Raw genomic sequence first — 27,067 nt, 5'->3', positions numbered from 1 at the left:
AGATGTACGGGAAATTGTAGGAAAAGGAAAAATTCAACTGTCAGAGAATACGAGGTGCGCGTTGCACTATTTATGATCAATGGTACGGAAAAGAGAAAGATCATCTGCTTCTGAACCAGAAGTTGCTACGATTATACGAAAAATATGATTGCTCTTTTCAACGGAAGATGAACTGCAAATATGTGAACCACGCTACGACAGGAGCAAATGAACAACACTAATATTACTTGTAGACGTAACAGGTAAGAAAGGGTTGTCTGTAAGGTAAGTTTTTAATTTCAGCAGTGTTGATGAGTGGAAGGACTAGCCCGACAGACTTCTAAAAGTCTTTGATTCAGTACCGCACTCACTTGTGATGCATAAAATGTGTCCGTATGAGATACTTAGTAAGACAACATCATTCTCATTAGGCAAAGCACAGCACAGCTCCCTAGACTGAGAGGTACTACGACAAAGTAAAAATTTAAACTGTGTCCCGGTAATGTCCAACAAAAGACAATCAAGAATAATGGAATGTAGTGGAATTAAAAGCAGGGGGGTGCTGAGGGAATTAGATTAGGAAATGAGATTCTAAAAGTACTAGACGAGCTCCGATATTAGGGAGCAAAGTAGAGAGGATACAAAATGCAGGTAGGCAATAACAAGAAAAGTGTTTCTCAAAACGAGGAATTTGGAACATCGCATGTAAATGTAAGTGCCAGAAAGTCTTCTGTGACGTCATCTGTCTGAATTGTAGCCTTGTGACTAACTGGAATGTGGACGATAAATAGTTCAGACAAGAAGCTTCTGCAATGTGGTGCTACAGAAGAACGCTGACTGTTAGATGGGTAGACTGAGTAACTAATAAGGCGGTATTAAATCGAATTACGAAAAGAAAGAAATTTGAGGCACAACTGAAATTAACGGAAAGACCAGCCAGGATGGCCGCGCGCGGTAACACACAGCTTGGGGAATTAGCGGAGGTGCACCTGCCTCAAATCGAATCCGCCCGGTGGATTAACGATGAGGACCGGTGTGCCGGCCCGCCTGGAAATGATTTTTATGCGGTTTCTCCCATCTCACTACATGAATGCTGGGCTTGTACCCGCGTCCTGCATCAGATAAACGATCGCAGATATTTATCAAACTTTTGCACACAATCACATGGGATAACGCTGGACGCAGGGGGTGCGACCACAGAACATAGCGACGCTACATTGGGTGCAACAGGAAGCGCATCCAGTCACCAATATTGCTAAATCCAGAGTAGGATGCCTCTCTGAATAATATGGGATAAGACCAGGAAAAAGAAGAACTTAAATTGACTAAAAGAAACGATTGGTTTACACTTAAGGATCATCAGTTTGGTAAATGATAAAAGCGTACGGGGTAAACACTGTAATGGAAGTACAAATCCTGACAACATTAAGAGGGTTCAAATTGATCTAGGTTGCAGTAATGATGCAGAGATGAAGAGGCTTGTACACGACAACTAAGGTTGAGAGCGGCACCAAACCAGTCTTCAGACTGAAGACCACAACATCCAACCCAGCTAATTATGATTGGACTATTAACACACTGGGTGGTTATAATTAAAGTGCAGCTACTCACGTAGTCCAGTGTGGTCTGTAATTATCGTAAGGCAGCGAAACATCGTAGATATACTAACGCGTCAATGCGGGACAGATTTACGTTGGAAAGCAAATTAGTTCCCACTGTGCTCACCAGGTACAAGTGTGGCGCTGAGCATTGTTTGTGTGATGGTATGACATCCACGCTGTCATTTAACAAACCATAACGTGAATGAAAAGTAGGACTGTCGACATGAGAGACCGTGTGCTATTAGTGAAACTGTTCTATGTTAACGGAAGAAATTACAGTACTGCACTGAGAGAGTGCCGCCGACTGAAGGGTCTGACGAAAGGCCCGATGTCATCAAATGGTTTAAAGATAATGATAATGGAATCCGAAAACACAGGTGAACTTTGCGTGGCACCTGGAACAGGAAGGCGTTCTACCCCGGGTGGAAGTAACTGACGTGGTTCATGTTGCTGTAACTGACCATGCACCACGTGTCCCGGGCAGAGTTACTGTTCGTGCAGTGACGCGAGAATTCTCCATCGCATGGTCAACGGTACGGAAAGTTTTGCGGTCAATTTTAACTAGTAGCCGTACAAGACCCAGACGATGCAGCAACTGAAACCTCATGATCCACAGCAACGTTCTGAATTTGCTTTTCGGTTTCTGGCACGGATCGAAGCTGATTACGTGTGATCGGGCAATATCCTATGTAGTGACAAGGCTCATTTCACACTACAGGGTGTAGTGAATACACAGAACACCCAATTACGGGGTACTGTTAAGCCACGTGTTGCGCACGTAGAGTTACTGCACTCTACGTATGTGACTGGTGGTGTGGATTCAAAAGCACCTTTATTGTCGATTCGTTCTTCTTTGAAGAGAATACACTTAGAAGGCCTGTCAGATATACCGTGACGTATGTACGTTATCGATACCTCCTTTTACAGTATGTGATGCCTGGTTTGTTAGACGCAGCTGCGCGGAAATCACACTTTTCAAGGAAGATTGGGCAACATCTCATGGCGCACTCCCAGTGAAAGATCTTTTTATTACAACCTTCCACGAAAGTAATCTGTATAGGTTTTCCACGTGCACAACCTGCAAGACCACCTGATATGAATCTAAGTGACTTTTGGCTCCGGGAATATCTAAAAGGACGCGTTTACCAGGGACACGTCCGGTCTCTACCTGATCTGAAGACCAGTAAACAGGGACATGTTGTTCAGATTCCATCGGAACTGCTGCGAACAACTGCTGGTCACGTCGTTTTACAGATGCAGCATCTCGCCTGTGTGTCCAGTGCTCATACTGAACAAACTGTGTAAGCAGCGGTTAATAACGAAACCAACATTACGCCTTTCTCACTTGTTTGACCTTTTCTTCCCACATCTCGTTCCTAACATATTAAATATGGAAACATTTCTATAATTATTTCTTGCAATCACAGTGCCAGATTTGCTCATGCTGACCAAAACTGGAACTTTGTTTTTCCAGCGTAAATCGGTTCCGCATTAATGCCTCAGAAAAAATATCAAGTTTCGCTGCCATACGATAATTACAGCCCACTCTGGATGTCCGTGAGCTACTGCACTTTAATTATAACCATCTGTTATAATATAAACTTGATGGGTAATGTTACTTGAAATCTCAGTCTTCACCAAAATGATGGTCTCATTTAGTAAGAAGTCTTATTCGCAAACACAGCATCGACATCGAGACACATATCAAATAGCTCTAATATGGCAAAAGCTGTACTCTTCACAAATACTAAATACACAGTCCAGCTACATTAACGTGACTACCGCCTGTGTTCGATTTTAACGTGCAATAACCACTAACAGACGGTAGGTGGCAGCATTAGCAGTGGAGGACATATAAAGCGTGTCGGAAGGGACACGCGTAAAACCGTACTATCTCTGTCGCAATGCCGAAACTGTGCGATTTGTCCGACTTTCAAGAGGACGTAATAGTAGGCTTTCGGGATAATGGGTGAAAGCATTTCCGAAACAGGTAAGTTTTTAAAATGTTCAAGTGTCGCCGTGGTTAAAGTATAACGTGCATGGCAAACCGGCGCTATGCAAAAATGACACCGAGTCAACTGTGAAACTGTAGATGACAGGTGTGAACGACGATTGCAGAGAGGTGTACGGGCGAATAAACGTGCAACTGTTGAGCAACTGATCGCTCAGATGAAACAAGAGATTACCAACAGCGTCTCCTCAACAACTGTTCAAAGAACATTGCTGCGCATGGGTCTCTGCAGCAGGCACCTGGTTCGTGCTCTCATGCTGACTGGTTCACCGGCGACGAAGCCTGGAATTCACGCCGTCACTACTAGACGTCCACTGTGTGGCGACTACTGGGCGCTCAGATCACGTTTTACGCACCATTGGGCAAATGTCGATCAGCACGTACGGTGTGACACGTCTGAAAGCAAGCATCCTGCAACGATCGGGAAGGTCCTTGCCAGGGGCACACCCTGTGTGATCTCGTCATTTTGGAAGGCACACTGGATCAACATACATCTGCGTCTATCCTTGTTGACTATACGTAACGCTACGTGCAGTTTGTTTTTTGTCGACACTGCGGCATCTACCAACAGAACAATGCAACATGTCATACATTCGCAGTGTACATGCGGTGTTCGAATAGCACCGGGATGAGTTTACCGCACTCCCCTGTTCCCCAAACTCACCGGATTTAAACCCAAACGAGAATATGTGGGACCACCTCGATCGGGCTGTCCGCGTCATGGATCCTCGGCCGAGAAACTTAGCGCAGCTGGCCGCAGCGCGACTCCACATCACTGTCGGTGCCTTCAGGAACCACACTGATACTCTTCCAGCAGGTCTCGCAGCGGTCTGCGCTGCGAAAGCTAACTATTCACGCATTTGACACGTTTTCAGATTAATGTTACTGAACAGTGTAATTCGTAGTCATTGACAACATGATTAAATGGGTAAAGTAATTTTTGTCATTCAAAGACCTTGCAATAATACTACATAGAGATGTGATGTGGAAAGATCATATAGTTTGAGTAGCGTGTAGGAAAATGCTGTGATCAGTCTCATTAGGACGAAGTTGGGAGACAGAAAGTACCTACAAGTACTTCATCGACCTAAATTGAAATATTAATCAATGTAACGAAAAGTAATAAAATTTAATGCCGCCAAATAGGTGAGATGGCATGATAATACGGGACAAGAGTGTATATCAGTAACTAGAAACAGTCATAACTGTAAACTATGTGGGAGCATACATCTGGACTGCACCGTCTTCGCAAATCTGTGTCAGGTAACAGTGAATGCTAGCCAAATTCGTTGAAATAATCGTGGATAAGTGTAATTCATCCTCAAACGTGGTCGCTTTAAGAAGCGTTCTGATCCTCACAATAATTCGTCAGTCTGAGTCCTTTCCTGAATTTTCTGTCTTCATAAAATTTGGCAAAGTTTTAAAAGGTTCGACATGAGCTTGTTGGGTAAGTGTGAGAGCGCCACAGAAATACAGAAACATTTATGAGAGACATTTTCTTAACGATATTGGCCATCACGCATCAGCTTACCCTATAAAATCTATAACCGATGAACAATTTACATTCTCCTAATATTATTATCGTTAAGGCCAACCCTGAAGCTGTGAAGTAAACCCACGGGCCAAGTATGAGTAAAGCTCGCGCTCTGACCGTTATGTACAAACTTCATTATGTAACAGAGAACAATAATAATTGTGTGTGGCTCGCCGGCCGGAGTGGCCGTGCTGTTCTAGGCGTTACAGTCTGGAGCCGAGCGACCGCTCCGGTGACAGGTTCGAATCCTGCCTCGGGCATGGATGTGTGTGATGTCCTTAGGTTAGTTAGGTTTAATTAGTTCTAAGTTCTAGACGACTGATGGCCTCAGAAGTTAAGTCGCATAGTCCTCAGAGCCATTTGAACCATTTGTGTGTGTGTGTGTGTGTGTGTGTGTGTGTGTGTGTGTGTGTGTGTGTGTGTGTGTCATTGGCTTGGTGCAAGTCTTTCCATTCGACGCCGCTTCCGCGACCATCGTGCCCCTAACCTACCCCTGTTATCTAGCCGGGGAAAGGAACCAACCGGTTTAACGATAAGTTAAAACTGTGACTTTTCGATTATCGAAATATGTGACAAACTGTAGAATCTTAGAAGCTTAAATTGTTAACACTGTCGAGATACTATAGGCCTGAGTATGAGTAATAAGCATGTTACCTCTAACCGTTCCTGAGAAAGAAGGAGTCTCAGAAGACTGACAGCCAACAAAGGGATCCTATAAGGGTTCAGTTTTCACCGATTGAAAATACGGACCCTTAGAAAGTGACCAATAAATGAGCGTGTTTGTACATCACCTCATTCCGGTCTTAATTTTCAGTCCTATTCTTGTAAATACACTCCTGGAAATGGAAAAAAGAACACATTGACACCGGTGTGTCAGACCCACCATACTTGCTCCGGACACTGCGAGAGGGCTGTACGAGCAATGATCACACGCACGGCACAGCGGACACACCAGGAACCGCGGTGTTGGCCGTCGAATGGCGCTAGCTGCGCAGCATTTGTGCACCGCCGCCGTCAGTGTCAGCCAGTTTGCCGTGGCATACGGAGCTTCATCGCAGTCTTTAACACTGGTAGCATGCCGCGACAGCGTGGACGTGAACCGTATGTGCAGTTGGCGGACTTCGAGCGAGGGCGTATAGTGGGCATGCGGGAGGCCGGGTGGACGTACCGCCGAATTGCTCAACACGTGGGGCGTGAGGTCTCCACAGTACATCGATGTTGTCGCCAGTGGTCGGCGGAAGGTGCACGTGCCCGTCGACCTGGGACCGGACCGCAGCAACGCACGGATGCACGCCAAGACCGTAGGATCCTACGCAGTGCCGTAGGGGACCGCACCGCCACTTCCCAGCAAATTAGGGACACTGTTGATCCTGGGGTATCGGCGAGGACCATTCGCAACCGTCTCCATGAAGCTGGGCTACGGTCCCGCACACCGTTAGGCCGTCTTCCGCTCACGCCCCAACATCGTGCAGCCCGGCTCCAGTGGTGTCGCGACAGGCGTGAATGGAGGGACGAATGGAGACGTGTCGTCTTCAGCGATAAGAGCCGCTTCTGCCTTGGCGCCAATGATGGTCGCATGCGTGTTTGGCGCCGTGCAGGTGAGCGCCACAATCAGGACTGCATACGACCGAGGCACACAGGGCCAGCACCCGGCATCATGGTGTGGGGAGCGATCTCCTACACTGGCCGTACACCTCTGGTGATCGTCGAGGGGACACTGAATAGTGCACGGTACATCCAAACCGTCATCGAACCCATCGTTCTACCATTCCTAGACCGGCAAGGGAACTTGCTGTTCCAACAGGACAATGCACGTCCGCATGTATCCCGTGCCACCCAATGTGCTCTAGAAGGTGTAAGTCAACTACCCTGGCCAGCAAGATCTCCGAATCTGTCCCCCATTGAGCATGTTTGGGACTGGATGAAGCGTCGTCTCACGCGGTCTGCACGTCCAGCACGAACGCTGGTCCAACTGAGGCGCCAGGTGGAAATGGCATGGCAAGCCGTTCCACAGGACTACATCCAGCATCTCTACGGTCGTCTCCATGGGAGAATAGCAGCCTGCATTGCTGCGAAAGGTGGATATACACTGTACTAGTGCCAACATTGTGCATGCTCTGTTGCCTGTGTCTATGTGCCTGTGGTTCTGTCAGTGTGATCATGTGATGTATCTGACCCCAGGAATGTGTCAATAAAAGTTTCCCCTTCCTGGGACAATGAATTCACGGTGTTATTTCAATTTCCAAGAGTGTATTTTATCGAGTTCATCCATTCTTCATTAAAATTGTCATATAGTTCAAGCAAGTAAAGCAATGTCAATCGCAAGTGAAAGATGTTTGGCTATGATACGTTAAACTTATAAGAAATATTCGGTCTCGGGGCGTTGCTGCCCAACGAATAGGCAATGTAGCGCGACTCTGATTCTGATATACAAGCACCAACATGTAGGACAAGAAGGAGGAGGAGGAGGAGGAGATTAAACACTAATGTCCCGTCGACAATGAGGTCATTAGAGACGGAGCACAAGCTCTGATTATAGAGGGATACGGGATGAAAATCGGTAGTGCCCTTTAAAAGGAACCATACCGGCATTTCCCTGAATCGATTTAGGGAAATCACGGAAAACCTAAATCATCGTCCGCCTGAAGGCGAGTCCAGTGTGCTACCCGGTGTGCCACCTCCCTCTGTCTCGACATGTAGGCAACTGATTGATGTTGTATTTGTGTCTTTATGAGTTGCGTGCGGTAAACGCAGTAACGTGAACTGAGGCGACGTTATTGCCAAAGCGTCTAAACACGACCAACATGCTGTTACTCTTTTCTTGGCCGTCCGTTGTGGCCGAGCGGTTCTAGGCCCTTCAGTCTGGAACCGCGCGATCGCTACGGCCGCAGGTTCGAATCCTGCGGTGTACCGTAGGTCTCTAGAAGAGCGAAGCGTTCCAAAGGATTGGAAAAGGGCACAGGTCGTCCCCGTTCTCAAGAAGGGACGTCGAACAGATGTGCAGAACTATAGACCTATATCTCTAACGTCGATCAGTTGTAGAATTTTGGAACACGTATTATGTTCGAGTATAATGTCTTTTCTGGAGACTAGAAATCTACTTTGTAGGAATCAGCATGGGTTTCGAAAAAGACGATCGTGTGAAACCCAGCTCGCGCTATTCGTCCACGAGACTCAGAGGGCCTTAGACACGGGTTCACAGGTGGATGCCGTGTTTCTTGACTTCCGCAAGGCGTTTGACACAGTCCCCCATAGTCGTTTAATGAACAAAGTAAGAGCATACGGACTATCAGATCAATTGTGTGATTGGATTGAGGAGTTCCTAGATAACAGAACGCAGCACGTCATTCTCAATGGAGAGAAGTCTTCCGAAGTAAGAGTGATTTCAGGTGTGCCGCAGGGGAGTGTCATGGGACCGTTGCTGTTCACAATATACATAAATGACCTGGTGGATGACATCGGAAGTTCACTGGGGCTTTTTGCAGATGATGCTGTGGTGTATCGAGAGGTTGCAACAATGGAAAATTGTACTGAAATGCAGGAGGATCTGCAGCGAATTGACGCATGGTGCACGGAATGGCAATTGAATCTCAATGTAGCGAAGTGTAATGTGATGCGAATACATAGAAAGATAGGTCCCTTATCATTTAGCTACAAAATAGCAGGTCAGCAACTGGAAGCAGTTAATTCCATAAATTATCTGGGAGTACGCATTAGGAGTGATTTAAAATGGAATGATCATATAAAGTTGATCGTCGGTAAAGCAGATGCCAGACTGAGATTCATTGGAAGACTCCTAAGGAAATGCAATCCGACAACAAAGGAAGTAGGTTGCAGTACGCTTGTTCGCCCAATGCTTGAATACTGCTCAGCAGTGTGGGATCCGCACCAGGTAGGGTTGATAGAAGAGATAGAGAAGATCCAACGGAGAGCAGCGCGCTTCGTTACAGGATCATTTAGTAATTGCGAAAGCGTTACGGAGATGATAGATAAACTCCAGTGGAAGACTCTGCAGGAGAGACGCTCAGTAGCTCGGTACGGGCTTTTGTTGAAGTTTCGAGAACATACCTTCACCGAAGAGTCAAGCAGTATATTGCTCCCTCCTACGTATATCTCGCGAAGAGACCATGAGGATAAAATCAGAGAGATTAGAGCCCACACAGAAGCATACCGACAATCCTTCTTTCCACGTACAATACGAGACTGGAATAGAAGGGAGAACCGATAGAGGTACTCAGGGTACCCTCCGCCACACACCGTCAGGTGGCTTGCGGAGTACGGATGTAGATGTAGATGTAGGCATGAATATGTGTGAAGTCCTTCGGTTAGTTAGGTTTAAGTAGGTCTAAGTTCTAGGGAACTGATGACCTCAAATGTTAAGTCCCATAGTGCTTAGAGCCATTTCAACCATTTGAACTCTTTTCTTGACTGTCGAAGGACAAACACCGATAGACATCCATCGGAAAGTGAATGTGTTTTGGGCAGCGTCCCTGTCGAAAAGCACCGTTGTGGAATGGTGTGCCAAGTTTCGTGCTGGTCGCGATTCGACACAAGACGCCGGTCGATCTGGGAGGCCAGCATCATCGATACCGGTGTCTCCATCACTCGGGGGCAGTACCGCGCCACACTGGAGATACTACGGCGTGCAGTTAAGGCAATATTACAAACGTCGTGACGCAGAAGTTACGCCAACTCAAGTGGGAGACACTCGATCACCCGACCTATAGTCATCTCTCTCCATGCCATTATCGTGCCTTTGGTAAAAAACCGAGCTTGAAGGGTTGACAATTCCTGTCGTACGAGGATGTGCAGGAGGCAGTTATGGACTTCTTAACGCAACAGGATGCCGTCTTTTAGCAAACGGGTATCTTCAACCTGGTGCATCGGTGGGATGATGATTACGTGAGTGCTCATGGGTATTTTGTCCGACTGGTATACCGACTCTGGACTCTACGGCCTTCGAATAGAAACTTACACTTCATCCCAGATCAGTAACTTAGAAATGTCTTTAAAAGCAGCAGAAAAATAGATGTTAAAATGTACTCACCTCTCGTTTAACTGCCTTTCTAATTCCACAATTTCCCCCGTTTTGGTGCCTTATAACTGAAAAGGCAGGTTCACCGTAAATTTCGATTAGGATGTTATTTGTGGACTTGTTCATTGGTTTTTGACTGGTATCATCACAGACATTATGGTACCAGAGTCAAACTTAATCAAAACCCAGTAACGTCAGACAAAGCTGAAATCCACACTCATCGCTTACGTCAAACTCTTGGCTCGCCTTACAGATGAGCCATCATACTACAGTCATTTCCTGTTCTCAGTCAAGGATATTTTCCATACCATTACCAAGAATTTTGGTAAAAACATTGTATATCGCCAGCGAAACACTACAGAGGACATTATTATTTCTGGTGTATTAACAACATCACACTTTCGTTCCAAATATTTGGTATCCTGTGAATAATTATTCAAGGTTTCAGTTTCTCACAAATCTCCCACGTTTTAATACCCTTTTTATCATCCCGTCTTTTCCGGATATTTGTCGTTATTGCCCCTATCGAATGCATCATTTTCTTCCACTGACAATATTCCAGAAAGGCATTCGTTCTCTAAATTTATTACCTGATTTTCTCTAGAAGTCGATTAAGTATACTAAGTATCAATTATTATTACTTTGAACATCATAGTAGCACCTCTCTCGTTCATAGTGGTGCCACCTAATATGCTGAGTGATGAGTGCTTCTCTGTTGGTTTTATATTATTCGTACTTCGGGTATCTATGAGTGTTTTTCTTACATCTTCTCTTCCTTCTTCCTGATGTCTGGCTCGTATGGATTTATGACATTTATGTTTCGTCCGCTAAATACTGCCTACTCTCTTCACCACTTAAGAATTATTTTAGTTTCACTGAAACCATTGAGGTCGGCGATCTGAAAGCTTTTCAGTACTATACTGCCGGATATGTTTAGTACTATGAGACGTGTCCCAGGCAAGCGAATTCTCCCAGTGGTATTTAACAGTTTGTGGCGTTTTTGAGGCATTTCCCATAAGGGAAAATTTAACAGTCCTTTTGTTTACGAGTACTTGCGAAGAAACCGTATAAGATCATACCGGGTGCGAAAGCCCTCGGGGAAGGGGAGGGCGGGCGGGAGGGGGGGGGGGGGGGAGGCACTGAACATCTGCCACACGTTCGATAGCCATTTTATTGGTTTCTCCTGGCGGAGGGTACAGGCTGTAGACTAGGACAAATGAAGCAGGCTAAAGCGATTCTTGTGACCGAAAAAATCATAAAAGTTCACTTACTGACTTATCAGTTTTCATTCTGCTGAAGGTGCCCAACTCACACAACAGAATAGTTCTTTCATTCAAGAAGATTGCAACATCACTTATCAGATCCTTGAATTATGACAAAAACTGCTGAACTATTAACCTGCCACTGATTTTTGTGTTTGAGATGTAACAGAAGAAGAGATCGCCAACGTTTATAATATAGGGTGGAGAGAAACGGCTAGATAAGGTCAGAGCAGTTGGGGGAGATTCTACCAAAATTTACCAAATAGGTCGGAAATACAGCGTTCTAGACCTACAGCATTAAAAAGGCAACGAGCGCATCGAAGAGTGTGAATTTAGACTAACTTGTCCCATATAATACCTATTATGCAAAGGAGCACAGTTACTAACTAGCTGATGTAATGGTTTCAGCTGAACAGTAAAAAACAAGCAAATTTTAAATTCCTACCCATGGCTGGTTAAGTTAGAAGCGGATTTTAAATGAGGTTTATGGGGTAAAGCTTGGCTGTTAAATTAACTAGGCTGAAAGTACCGTAATGTCGTTAATTTGGTCAGATAAGCAGCTCAGCGAGCTTTCCTTCTAACAAAAACAGGAGCTCAATGTGTGAGAACTGAAACAATAGTGGGAAAGAAAACAGAACATTTAAACAGCGTTTCCGTAACAATAATAAATAACAGGGCTCCTAAGTCGGACGAAACCGCAATGCCAAACACATCTAAACACGTTCGCTTGGAGGATAAACTGCATGATCGTCGCTGGTTGGCTGTCTTTTTATGGCCGTAGCACCATATCGGTGCATTTCCGACCTATGGCCATCTAGAAATTTTACTCGAACGTCGTCTTCTGTCCTGCTCTGAGCTAGTAACCAAGCTGTTTTTTCCACCCTGCATTTCCCCTCTCACATTCAGAGACTGAATAGCAGTTTCGTTGTTCTAAAATTGCAACGTAACGTTCATTGCTGGTCTTCTCAGGCGGAAAAAAACGGCCACAAGGCGTTGCGTACAGCAACCCCAACAAACTTTAGGGAGAAATAATGGTTTCGCTTCACACAAATGGAGATTTTAGGACTCGAAAAATCGGCAGTTTTATTTATTCTCTACTCCATTCGGGTGTGTTTCATCTATGAGCTAGATGCAGCCAGCATCAAATCCTTCACTATCAATCACTCTGACAACCTCGTTCGCAAAGTCAGCCCTTTGTCACGTAGTTCATACAGGTATGGCCTAGGGCTATTGGCTTATGAATGGAAATATTTGTCGGCTATGTCTTAGTATTTTCCGATTGCTGTAACGCTTCAAACCAGTTTCTGCTGCAGTTCTACTGAGGAATTTCCTCGGGTTTTACTGAATAATTTCAGAAACTGGCGACATTTTCAGGAGTAGCTACAGTTTGCCTGGAGCAATATTCTTCGCTAGATCATGAGCCACGTTGCCTGTCCGTTGGAAATTGGCGAAGAGTTTGCGAATGGTTTGCGAATGGTTTGTGCATTGAGAGCTTCTGGAACATTAAAACATGTATGAAAACTGTGTCTAGATGCGTAGGACCGTGTTTTAACCAGTGGTTTTCCAGTAACAGACAACACGTCTTTCAATGGAATATATGCTTTCAACCTCTTCCTTCGGTACGCTAACCTTCTTTCACCTTTCAATCGTGGAACTGATCACTGAGCTGCAACGCACTACTTCTAGGCACTACGTAATGCGGTTACAGCGCCAAGTGTTCGCAGCTTTTAGAACTATTTTGAAATTAAAGTATAACTTCCGTATAAAATTCTTACGGCTTTCACAATAAACATACCGTTTAATATACTCTTCTATCGATATTCGTTTTTGATATGTTATTTTGAAATAACGGATTCCTTCGCTGAAGACCCTATACTTCTGTGCATGTGAGTTTTTCATTTTTACATTATAGATTACGAAAGTGAACGAACGAATAAGTACGCAATAGGAGAGTTCCTGAAGTTGTGTTAACCTAGAGGGAATCCGAAAATAAACTGACAGAGATAATATAAAAGCTTATCTACAACACAAAATAAGTACATTCAGCATGCTAAATCAAACCAGATCACGTAATATTAAATGCTGAACCTATGATTAATGCGGATGCGAGTTTACCCAATAAAAAGTAGCTATGTGTGTAAGGGCAACGTAATACCGTACCGCCAAAAACGTCATTACAAAGAGAGCAAGCCGGGGAAGGACTGGGAAGCAAAGGAGCGATGTACCTCTCAAAAGAATTATCCAGGCGTATGTCCAAAGCCAGCCGCATGATATCTACATCTGGATGGATGGTCGGGAAATCGAACCCCGGTTCTCCCGAATATGAGTCCTGTGAGCTAACCGTTGCACCTCCTCACTCGGTAAAACACTGAAGGCCTGGTCAGATCTGACGTATCTCTCATTACCTGATGTAGCATCTTACACAAAGTGGCTTCCCTTAGCCAAATAAGAGAGACACTGTACTCTTGCTCGATAATTGCAGCGTTTATCTTTAAGGATGCGAAAAAATCGAATATGAGCAAAGAGCGTTTCTGATTTTGTTGACTGCGAGCTGCTTGTGATACAATTATATGTTGTCTGAAGTTTCGCTGAAGGGGAAGGAACACAACAGTTCTGTCGTATAAGAAAAATTACAGAGTCCACTTTCTGTAGAGGTCGTGGTCAAAAGACGAAGCACATGGTATGATTAGACGAGGATGGTGAAGGAACTCTGCGACGTCCTTTCTAAAGGAATCCTGGAGTTCACCTGAAAAACTTAGGCAGTCTAAATGAAGATGGTCGCTTCGCTTGTTTGGAGGAAGAGACCAAACATCTAGGTCATCGGATTAGGTAAGGACGGGAAAGGAAGTCAGCCGTGCCCTTTCAGAGGAACTATCTCGGCATTTGCCTGGAGCGATTTAGGGAAATCACGGAAAACCTGAATCAGGATGGCTGTACGCGAGATTGAACCGTCTGATTGGATGTGTATTCCCTACGATTAGCATTCAATTGCCTCTCTCATAACCACTGCAAACATCTCTCACACGCCCCCCCCCCCCCCCAAAAAAAGCATTACAGTTCATTGGTACAGTAGAAAGAGCCACCACTTGAACGTTGAGTTGCCAAAGTGCCGAAGTCATCAGCAGCAGCAACTGTATTACTACTGCATTCATGGCAATCAGTAGTGACACACAGGAACGTGTGTGGACAGAACCGTAATACCGCGCGTACATCATGGTGCGCTTGACGAAAGGATTTTTTGAAAATATAGGAAGTTTCAAATCGATCGTTACAATTTTTCTGGCGTATATTTCAGAAGCGGGAACAGGTAGAGAGCTGTCGATTGCAGCATAATGTTCACACACTTGAAGCTTTTTCTTTTCTTTTAGAGTTAAATTATTTTATTTTTGACGAAAATCACCACCTGACATATGGCAAAGAGTGTGGAATTGTCAAGGAACCCAAAAATGTGATTAAAAGGACGAATTCCAGGCGTCCGAGCACGAATGATGAATAAGTGGAATGGATGCAACAAGCATTAATCCTGAGCCCAACCAAATCAACCCGTCAATCGTCTCGACAGATGCGGCGGCGACCACCGACCACAGTGTAGAGTCTAAAACATACAGCCCACAAGGCGCAGCTGCTGCAAGAGCTCCAATGTGTTGCAATGCCAAAGCGAAGAGCATTTGCAATTGAGAGTGAGTCACATCGACGATAACCCAGACTTACCTTTTTCAGGTAACAGATTACAAGAATCTCTGAATGACAACTCCTCCTACTCAATAGATGAAGTGTAAAAAAAAAAAATTCGTTGTGTAATAAAAACTGACGTAAAAATGACACGTTCCACATCATTACGAAATGTCTTATTCATGATCTATAGAAGAAGTATTAGTGTAACGTAAGGTACATGGACGAAGCTTGGTTTCATCGGAGCAGTAGTCGCACGCATTCATAAGGACACGCTACGCCAGACATGGGAGGAACTGGAATATCGCTTACATATCCTGTGTGCTACAGATGGCGTACATACTGAAATTTCTTAAACGTTACTAAAATTTTACTTGGTGTAAACATTACTCCGCACACAGTACCTTTCTACCCACCTCATTTCTGAAATATATGTGGTCAAAGTCGTAAATATAATTTGGAACATTTTATGTAGCTAAATTCTGAGAGTTTTTCTTTACAATCAAGTATCACGACCACTTCGAGAAACTCAAGTATTCCACGTTCCCGATTATCTTTGTTAATCGGGACCTGAGATAGTGCAGATAACCGAAAGAATAAGATATTGAAAATCTAGTTTTTACCACAAAGTGTAATCGACTGAATTTGTAAAACAGCTACATGTCACATGCGAAAGACCACTACAGTGCATACGCATTATTTGCCAGAATCTGACAACGCATTTACATAAAATTACCCCAAGAACACAATATTTCGTATCACTTGCTTCCAGTTCGCTTTCGGGAATGAATCGTCCCTTTTTTCCTGTTTCTTTTTTTCATTTTTTTCTGACGAGAATTTCAGTCATTCGATGTGCATGACGACAGGGTTTCCGAATCGCATCATCGCATCTCTGTGTCTACTGCACCGCTATATCTGCGTCACTTACCTGCCCAAATCGCAGTTCGTAAGCATCACTATGTAACCACTTGGGAATGATTTTGCGATTTACGTCTTCACACCATAAATTTCGACGAGTAGCAGTATTCCAATAACGGGAGACAGCTGTACTTGGAATCAATGATATTTTTTGTAGCCATCCTGTATAATCGTTGGAAACAGTCACATCCCACCCCCCACCCCCCACCCCCCCCCCCAAAAAAACACTGTCTGCATCAGTTGTTCTCTGTCCATAATAACTAACTTCCGACTGTCTCAAGATGCTATGGTGGACTGTCAGTTCCTTCGTCTTTAACGAAGACAATACAGCCTTCGTCACTCACCTTTTGGGAGCTAGTGGAGGAAAGAGCAATCGAAAGATGGGGGAACGTATTTACTGAAATGCACGCAGCCTAAGCACACACAGTATTTGATTAAATCACAATGGGACGTCGGAAATGATAAGGGGAACCAGCGAGCGCCGGTGCGCCGGGCTGGGAGAGAGCAGAGCAGGTATTTTGGTGGGCCGTCCTATTCTCGCCGCTGCAACCTTGGCCGCTGCGGCCTTGAGACGCACGTTCCGTCCTGCCCTGCGCCAAGCCTCTCCGGGAAGACGGCCGACAGTCACTGTCCGCCTACACCCTCGATTCCGGTCTCACCTTCGACATGGCGGACGACGCGAGGCGCTGCAGCATGCTAAGGATGCGCAACCGTTCCCGTCACCATTGACTACCTCATTGCAAGAGTGCATCTGTTGCCGGACTTTACAACGATGAGAGAAGACATATTGGACCAATCGATACCCAACGTACGATCTGACCCATGACATCAAAATGGCAGGCACAAACCCAAGAGCGTGCCAAGATGTGAAATGGAGGGGAGCAACTCGTATTAGTCTTGCTGTGAATGATAAATAATAATAATAATATGGCATGTGACGAGTGCCTCCCGTCGGGTAGACCGCTAGCCTGGTGCAAGTCTTTCGATTTAACGCCACTTCGGCGACTTGCGCGTCGATGGGGATGAAATGATGATGATGATTATTAGGACAACACAAAACCCAGTCCCTGAGCAGAGAAAAATCTCCGACCCAGCTGGGAATCGAAACCGGGCCCTTGGGATTCACAGTCCGTCTCGCTGACCACTTTATTTTTTATTTTTTTATTCTCCATTTTGTTCATTGTTGATCGTTGCGTTTGTTCGTTGCGGACATCACATGACATCCGGTCAAGTTCGTTTGTTGATAGTTTCACTCAGTTTTTTTTATTACAGAGGCCAACCCGCTCTCTGACCGAACACGCTGAGCTACCGTGCCGGCTACCACTCAGCTACCAGGGGCGGACGCTGTGAATGATGAAAAACTTCGAGATTTTACAGCCTCTCGGTACGCATGCTAGTATGTTGTTGTTGTTGTTGTTGTTGTCTTCAATCCTGAGACTGTTTTGATGCAGCTCTCCATGCTACCCTATCCTGTGCAAGCTGCTTCATCTCTCAGTACTTTCTGCAACCTATATCCTTCTGAATCTGCTTAGTGTATTCATCTCTTGGTCTCCCTCTACGATTTTTACCCTCCACGCTGCCCTCCAATGCTAAATTTGTGATCTCTTGATGCCTCAGAACATGTCCTACCAACCGGTCCCCCCTTCTTGTCAAGTTGTGCCACAATACCTCCTCATTAGTTATGTGATCTACCCATCTTATCTTCAGAATTCTTCTATAACACCACATTTCGAAAGCTTCTATTTTCTTCTTGTTCAAACTATTTATCGTCCATGTTTCACTTCCATACATGGCTTCACCCCATACGAATACTTTCAGAAAAGATTTCAAACACTTAAACCTATATTTAATGTTAGCAAATTTCTCTTTTTCAGAAACGCTTTTCTTGCCATTGCCAGTTTATATTTTATATCCTCTCTACTTGAGCCATCATTAATTATTTTGCAACCCAAATAGAAAAACTCATCTACTACTTTCAGTGTCACAGCATCACCTGATTTAATTCCACTACATCCCATTATTCTTGTTTAGTTTTTGTTGATGTTCATTTTATATCCTCCTTTCAAGACTCTTGTCCATTCAGTTCCACTGCCCTTCCAAGTCCTTTGCTGTCTCTGACAGAATTACGATATCATCGGTAAAGTCAAAATTTTTATTTCTTTCCCTGTACTTTAATTCCTACTCTAAATTTTTCAATGATTTCCTCCACTGTTTGTTCATTGTACAGATTTAGTAACATCGGGAAGAGGCTACAACCCTGTCTCACTCCCTTCTCAACTACTGCTTCCCTTACACGACCCTCTACTCTTATCACTGAGTCTGTAGAAGTTGTAAGTTACCTTTCGATCCTGTATTGTATCCTTGCTACCTTCAGAATTTCAAAGAGTGTATTCCAGTCAACGTTGTCAAAAAGATTTGGTTAAGTCTACAAATGCCATAAACGTAAGTTCGCCTTTCCTTAACCTATCTTAAGCGAAGCTGCACTATGTTTTCATCTTATATTTAACTGCAACAGCTAATTTGTAAGATGATACAGGGAAAGTTTACGAAAATGTATTTCCTACTTAAACTACTGAATTTTCCGATTATGAGAAATGTTGTTGATATTGAAGACAGGTGTATCGTTACGCAAGTGAAATGTTCAGTATAGCTCTTAATATCTGTTGTTCCAAATCAGAACTTTGTGAAAGGTATCTATAAAGAAGTAGGTAAATGTGACATATAACGCTGCATAAGAGCGTGAAGAACTAGTGGTTGCCCACTTGATTTCATTACGAGAAGCAGATAATTAGGTTTACACGATTTCTGTTCAGCCTCACATCTATACCTTCCGTCTTTAACAATACATTACTGCCTAGGTTTGTCCACAGTGAAACGTCAGGACGTGAAGTACTATAAGTAATGATGTTTCTGTCTTGGAAAAGACCTGTTTCTTAAAAGTTACCAATAATTTGCAGAGAGTCTGATGTTTCCTTCTGCGATAGTAGATATGAAGACGTAATACGCTTACCCATCAACACTCCTCCCCCCCCCCCCCCAAAAAAAAAAGTTTTCAGCTTCGAGAATTTTCCAGCTTCTTTTTTTCTCGAAATAACCTTGCAGATTACCATACCAGTATTTTTTGTTTATGTTCAAAGCTGCATCAGTTCTTTAGGTCACTTTGCTAACGGAAAGAAGCGGGCCATCATTAATTTTTCTCGAAGAAGGCAGCTAACGACTGAGATTGTATGGTTATCTCCTGCGCAAGAGAGCGACATCGAAGTTTCCACGCCTAATATTTGATAATCTTGCTTCTGGCATTGTTCAGTATCACACCACAAATAGTAAAAACAAAATTACATGTAAAGGAAATGAGGGGAAAAAACTGCACAGCGCGTGCTGTGCTCAGGTCTACTGTGGCCGACAGTGACGTGACTGCTATGTAACCTGTCATCGCGGCGAAGTCCGAACTGAAAGCAGGGTCACAGGATGTCCATTTCCGGTTACTAAACGTCGAAGCAGCCAAGTGCGTAGAGACACCCGCCCACAAACTACAGCAAAGTGCAAGCAGGAAGAGGTGTAGGTGATGTGCCAGCCTGCAATCTTGGCCGGTTGCTGTGCCTCCACGTCTCGTTGATCTGTAAGACAGCGTGGCGTGCTTCACGTGTGAATTTCACCGCACTACTTTCTTCGTAGCTGTCAATCTTAAAGTAATTTTGAAGATAGTATATGTAATATCCATTACATGTGCTCCCTTTCTTGAAGCTCATACTGAGTTTATACGTCAGTGTGTTTGACGGGGCAAATTGCGAGTCTAGTTCGCAGAAAAAAAAAAAATCCTATCAGACGTGGGGAGCGGGAGGAGAGGAGGCGCATAAACCATACGCGTCTAACAGCTATAGTCAATCTCATGATACCACATTCGCTCAATCAAACTTTATCAGACTGACCCCATATAGACTAAGGGGTACGCACCAGATCACGTCACCACAGTCTACAGTCCAAAAGATAATACAAATCCGGAACGAATAGTCAGCGTTCTGCCGAAGATGGAGAGAAGAACAATCGGAAGATAGGGAACGTGTTTACTGAAATGTACGCAGCCTAGGTCCACAGAATATTTCAGTCCCTTGATCTGTTTGCACACATATAACGTCACAAACCACATCATTACGTCATGGGACAAAAACAACGTCCAATACCGGCTGTTTCAGCATCCATGTATGCACTAGCCAACATAATGGACATCGTAAAGTAGCTATCTACCTAATTTACTAACCAAATTTGAATCTAAAGTAGTATCAGGACACATTCTTTTGGTGCAAAAGTTCTAATTACCGGAACACCAGGCCACTTTTAGAAACGTAATGTTTTCTGTAATATGGTGGCAAACTATAGCGTTCCGCTCCTGCATCAGTGTTACAGGTACTCAACATAGTGGCCGGTTCAAATCTCGGTGATGTTAGAAATTCTCATAACTAGATTTTGCAATCAAATGGCAGAAGTTGGCAGCGTGTAGGGCTATAGGCTATTGATCCTAAGAATGTAACCGAAATCCAATTATCGCTTGGAAGGAGGGCATCACTATGGATGCTCCTTCAGTTTTTCACGAGGAAAAGGTCTGGTGGCACGCAGGTCACTTCTCTGCATCCCCCCCCCTCTCTCTCTCTCTCTCTCTCTCTCTCTCTCTCTCTCTCTCTCTCTCTCTCTCTCTCTCTCTCTCCCCCTTCATAAGGACTGTAACCTTGAGCTTCCCTTACCATGACCAATGACCGTAGTTTTAAACTTACGATAAACTCCAGAAGTGTAGCAATAAATATGACTGATTAATTGCTAGAAGATCATTAATGAACGTGGAAACACAAAATTCAGCCTTCTGGGTTCCTCGTGAGGCATATGCATACTTTTGCGTAGGCACCGCCAACAGAAATAAAAGACAACACACTAATGAATGATGTGCATACTGAAATACTGGCCCATCCCTACAATGGCCGTAGTATTGGTGCCCTTTTGGTTACCAACAAATCGCCGTAGGAAGCTCTTGGGCGCTTACTTACCAAAACGAAGGAAGAATAGGGATTAACGTCCCGTCGACGACAAAGTTATTAGAGATGGAGCACAAGCTCGAAATGGGGGAAGGAAATCAGCCGTGTAATTTTTGAAAGATCTATTCCGGTATTTACCGTACGCGATTTGGAGAAACCAAGGAAAACTTGAATTTGAAAGGCCGGATGGGATTTGAACGCCGCCCTCCTAAGAGGGAGTCCAGTGTGGTAAGAACTGCGCCTTCTCTTTCGGTGCTTACATACAAATATGAGGCGAATAATTAGCGCTTCGTTTTGCAGCTTAAATGCTAACTGCTGCAGAAATTATCACTAGCCTGCGGCTACGATATCAGGAAGGGTGGAAGGGGAGGCAGAAACTGCAGCAGTAAATGTGCGCAGCTAGCTGTAACCGACCACACGTGTGGCGGCTCCGGCGCACGTGGCCGTGGAGGCTGTAAACGTGATTTACTCCGCCACCCCTGCCGCCCCCGCACTCGACAGTCGGCGTCTGCCGCCACTGCCGGTTTAACAGTCTGGTGCCCGCCAAGCAATGTTTCAAACGGCCACAAAAGTTGCTCCTTTACTCCAATGGCTGCGGCCTTTCACCCTCCACGTTATTAAAGCGAAAGTAAACATCAAGGTCCGCCTTCCCCCTTACGCAACCCTCCCCCCTCCTTCCAAATGAGGGATGCCGTATTTACGGTTTCATTTGCAGCGCTACGTTCCCTATGGTGCTGCACTCTGATTTGCAATTTTTCACAAAACATTCACGTATAAAAATTCTTCGTAATTCAGCAGATAACGTGACTTCAACAAAGGCTTTTTTCTACGTGGATCTCTCGAGTGGACACAGCACAGCGCGTCGGCTTCTTGAAGATAACCTGTGACTGGCTACGTATGTTTTCGACACCCTCATCTGCTGCTTCTGCCGCCGCCGTCCGAGGCCGCGCCCCTCCCCCAAGCAGATATTTGTATTGAAAAAATTCAAGTTCTTTGTTTGCGTATTTCGTCCAAGTCAAAATATAATTAACCACAGTCAAAATATATCACAACGGCAATTCTGTAAAATACAGTACTAAATACAGAACAGCCGACATAACGGTCAAACATTTTTCTTTTTTGTTCAGTCCATTTTATTCTCAATCAGCGCGACTGTAAATTTGACAGTAGAGTCACGTTGAAGTTTTTAAAATTAAGCTGTAAGCATCTTCTGGCACATATAAATATTTCACGTCATAAGTGGCCAATTTTTACCATCAATTCATCCTTTTTTGTGAAAAACTGAGGTGCCTAATTTTCATTGTCCGAATTTCTGATGACGCCAGTAGCCACCAATCTGTCGTGCAGATTCACTGCTGACTGTTTTCGATTGCATATTCAGGGATCAGTGGGATGTGGACTGGAGAAACGTAGTCTTGACAATACAATTAAGGTTTGCTGTGACATCCTAATGTCTTTTTTAGGTGCATATTTGACTTGTTATTTAAAAACAACTATGGTTGCTTTCCCATCTCGATAAAACTTTCAGCCGGTATTTAATGCCTTGACTATGAAAAGGTCTACAACGACTGAATACATTTATAGTACTTAAGGAACTTTCTACTACCGCCTGAAGTCCTTAAAGAAAGCTGGGAGGAACCTAACTTAATTTTGAAGACTAGCAACTTTCCTCCTCAGTATGGAGATAATCTCTTTCTCTTCGTCTGTCTCTCTTTAATATAACCACTCTCATGTCAGTAAATCATGTGGTCTTTGAGTCCGACGAAAAATCACTACGCTAAGCTGACAGTGGGCGGTCTTCGCTGTTGCCTAGACACAATGAAAATACGTGACCGATGTAGCGTGCCAGTACGAGAACATGGCATAGCGTAGTATAGTGTAGTGTAATGAGTTGTTTTTTGAATGACAATACAAGAGGCTTGTTAGTTAGCGGATTGGAGGCGGCATACATTTGGCAAGGTTCCACGAGTGAGAAAATATTCAATGCCAGTACAAGCAACGCTAACGAAGTTTTTCAGCCCAGAGACAGGATATAGTCAGTTTATCATGGAATCCTATTCTAGAGAAAATTCAAGTTACATGGATAATATTTTCAGAACACAAAAGGGTGTTAACCCCTGGAGTTAATTAAAGAACATCCTGAGACACCTCTTCAAAAAACTGGGTATTTTGGCAACTACGTCACAATACGTAAATTCATTAATGTCCTTTGTGACATCCAATGTTCCTCTTTTCACAAAAGTAGTTAAAGGTATGAATATAGCAATAGAACCTGTAAATAAATTAAAATCTATCATTTGATTAAGTAGTATGCAGAGTTATGTGTATCCTTTAACTTTATGTGCTAGAGTCGATGGACTAATTTCCTTATTCTTTAATATGAAACATAGGAAATTCCAAATTCCTTAGATTCGTAAGTACTTCATAATGTTTTTTTTCTGTCTAGACGCATCTAAGATCACCACGTTTGTAGCTTTACATTAATTGTGAATAATAATCTTGCTACTGAGTTAAAATGACTTTGGCTCCTATTATACAGTGATGAACCAAAACATTATGACAGTGTTCGTCCATCTTTCGAACGTTTGTTGGTAGGTTTATGGAGGTATGTGGCATTAGGTGTCTACGCACACGCCATGTAATTCGCGGATATAATGGCCCGTTGATTTGAGTAGGCGGTGATGGCGCCCGATAGCGATCCAGATGGGTTCCATAGGATTTACATCAGGCCAATTAGGTCGCCGAGACACCAATGTGAGATCAGCTATAATGCTCCTCAAACCATTGTAGCACAGTTCTGGCTCCGAGACACCGCCAGTTATACTGCTGAAAGATTACATCGCCGTCGGGGAACACATCATCCATCAAGGGATGCAGGAGGTTCGCAGCTGCCAGCGTGTCTTCGATTACTATCACAGGTCCCATGCAAGCGCAGAAGCATGTGTCCCATAAAATAATACTGCTCCCACCAGCCAGCGTCCGTGACTTGTTGCACGTTTCGAGCCGCCGTTCACCTCGGTGACGACGTTTGTGGAGACGACCAGCGACAGAGTAGCAAATGTGTAATTTACCCGAAGAGCCGACAAGTTTCCACTGATCGACGGTCGAATCCCGATGGTCCCGTGTCCACTGCAGTCATAACTGACGATGTAGTTGGGTCAACATGTGAACACGTAGGAGTGGTCTGCTGCGGAGCTCCATGTCCAACAATGTAAGATGAACGGTATGCTCCGAAAAACTTGTGCGTGCACCAGCAATGTGCTCTTTTGACGGAGATGGCACTGAGCACCATCTATCCCACGTAACGGAGCAGACAAGCCTCCAGACCCACGTTTTGTGGGGAGTCGCCGACGTCTGACCATTTAGCGCCTAGTCGTAGTTTCACTGCCCTACCTCTTTCCGTAGATATGCATAGTGGTAGTTTCACTACCCTTCTATTTTATTCCATAAATGCTTACGGCAGCACGTAAACATTCGACCAGCTTCGCTGTTTTCGAGATAGTCGTTCACAGGCTCTGCGTAATAATTTATCCTTTGACAAAGTCTCTCACCTCAGTGGATTTCCCCATTTTCATACCATATCCTCTCTAGGGTGATCCCCCGTCCGTGGTTGCTCCGCTTACATACTTTTGTTACCGCGTCACGGGCAGGCATCGCCACTACGCGGCATCTAACGTCGTGGAGGGCAGTGGTCAAATACTTTCGCTTATCAGTGTGTACTGAAGTCTTACTTTACATGTGGCAAGGGCCTTATCGACCATACGCCTGCTCTATGAGCCTCTTCCACTTCTGCCTGTCCAATGCGCTGTTTGTCCAGTTGCTGCTGCTATTCGTCCTCATTGTGTCCTCCCGAATGTCATCCCGCGATCTGATTCTGGGTCTCCCCCCCCCCCCCCCCCCCTCTCTCTCTCTCTCTCTCTCTCTCTCTCTCTCTCATTCCTTCTATTGTTCTGCTGAATGCCCTTCTAGGTAGTCTGTTCTCTGTCATTCTGGTATATGGCCTGCCCAATTCAACCTTCTCCTCTTGAGCACTTCGACGATGTTACAGTGTTTGCAAAGCCCTCTTAATTCTTCATTTCTTCTTATTCTCCATTCCATGTTATTTTCGTCGTATACAGGTCCAAAAATTTTCCTTAATACTTTTCTTTCGAATATTAAGTTTTTCTTCATCTTTCTTTCTAAATATTAATGTTTCACATCCATATAACATCACAGGTATAATGGTCGACTGATATAAGCGGATTTTGAAGTTACTGCTAAGTGATCTTTTTCTTAGAATTTTGATGAAACTAAAAAGTGTCTTGTTTGCTGTTGTTATTACTAAAAATACTTCCTAGGTACCTGAAGTGGTCAACAGTCTTTAAATTGAATTCATCTACAGTCAGAGGTGCATCTTTTCTGGTTTTCTTACTTATGGGCAGGTATTCTGTCTTTTCTTCATTAACACGTAATCCTGTTTTCTCAGCAATTTTCTAGTAATTTTGCATCATTCTGATTAATTCTCTTTTTGAACTACTTATTAGTGCTACACCATTTGCATAGGCAAGTCTTGTAATGTTCACATCCTGTAACTGGAACCCTTGTGGACTGGTTTTAGAAAATTCTCCATCAATCTTCTCTAGCCCTTGTGGACTAGTTTTAGAAAATTCTCTATCAATCTTCTCTAGGACAAGGTTAAATAAAATAAGTGAAATGGCATCCCTTTGTCTCAGTCTAGTGTACACCTTAAAATCTTCAGTTTCTCCTACAGGTGTCTTTATGCGACAAAGTTTCATCGATACACATTTTAACTAATCTAATTAATTTTGATGGTATTTTAAAGTCTTTCATTATATTTAGGAGTCATCACCTTAAAAATTACTAATTGTCTGTACAAGTGAATTACATGTTTTAGCAGTTTAATTCCGCTGGGAAACGAAAAAGGTGTGACGATTACACGCAATCAACGTTCTATCAGACGCGTATTTGCATCCTCTCTCTTATAGCTCGCAGTCTAAATTGTTTTTTTATTCCAAGTCCGATTATTCTTGCTGTGCACTGCGACATTTCATCGCATTGTGCTACAGTTTAACACGATTGACTAAAACCCAACTTAACGCTCTCCTACAGCGATCTCTGCGTCTGGTTTCGTCATAGCCGGAAAAATACTGGTAACAAAGTGCAGAACTAGCTTCAGCGGAGAGTTTTGTTTAAATTCTATCGTAACTGCAAACTAAACATCACGCTTTCGAATCCCGGTGCAACCTTCGTGACTTATCCCACCTCAGAACAACTAATATTCTGAGGCACAATACAATCGAGCGTTCCCTCTTTCTTTTGGTGTAATTTACGGGATAAGAAATCACAGAGCATGACTGTCGTGTACAAGGCTACTCACGTAGGGCGGCGGCATGGGCAGCATGGCCTGCGGAGACAGGATGACGTGGCGCAGCGTGCCGCTCTCGTCCACGATCTGCTGCACCACGTGGCCCGGAGGCACCTGCACCGGCATCGCGATGGGCGGCGAGCTGTTGGTCGACACCATCGGCACCGTCACCGGACCTGAAACAAGCATTCCATAAACACCCACACACTCCGAGAGGAACAACCAGAGTATTGCGACCTTCCTGAAGACCGAAAACATTAGTTGTAGGCATCAACATGACTTCCGAGAGGGCTATTCGTTTATTACGGTTCGATCGATCGCTAAATGGAAAGCACAGTGAAAATTAAATATGTTTTGTTTACGTCCGTTACCTACACCTTACAGCTATATCTCTACACAGTCGCCGCTCCAACTTATTTGTTGCAGCGTTGTACCAACTTCCCGTTTCCCCTGCCACAGAAGGTTGCCGCCGGTACTTTCCGCCAATTCTCTACGCTGGTCTGCAGCTCGCTGTCTGTGCCAAAATGTTGTTTTCGTGTAATAAGAGATCCAAGTCTGGGCTGTATGGTGGGGGATCAAACAGTTCCCATCGAAAATGCTGCAGGGTCGTCTCCATTGCCCCTGCAGTGCGTGACACAGAATTGTCATGACGAAGGAAATGCATGC

The 27,067-nt window shown here is 44.2% G+C and overlaps 1 protein-coding gene across 1 annotated transcript in view; it reads right to left on the bottom strand.

The window, feature by feature from the left end:
• The window catches only part of LOC126325726 (fibronectin type-III domain-containing protein 3A), a 302,806-nt gene that overhangs the window by 77,692 nt on the left and 198,047 nt on the right, over positions 1 to 27,067 (bottom strand). Inside the window, 1 exon segment of the mRNA XM_049995274.1 lies at positions 26,414 to 26,577. Coding sequence (XP_049851231.1) covers positions 26,414 to 26,577 — 164 coding nt within the window.

This window comes from Schistocerca gregaria, chromosome 2 (genome assembly GCF_023897955.1).
Source record: "Schistocerca gregaria isolate iqSchGreg1 chromosome 2, iqSchGreg1.2, whole genome shotgun sequence".
Taxonomy (NCBI): domain Eukaryota; kingdom Metazoa; phylum Arthropoda; class Insecta; order Orthoptera; family Acrididae; genus Schistocerca; species Schistocerca gregaria.
Note: the sequence above shows the minus strand (reverse complement) of the source record. Positions and strands in the feature narration are given on the sequence as shown.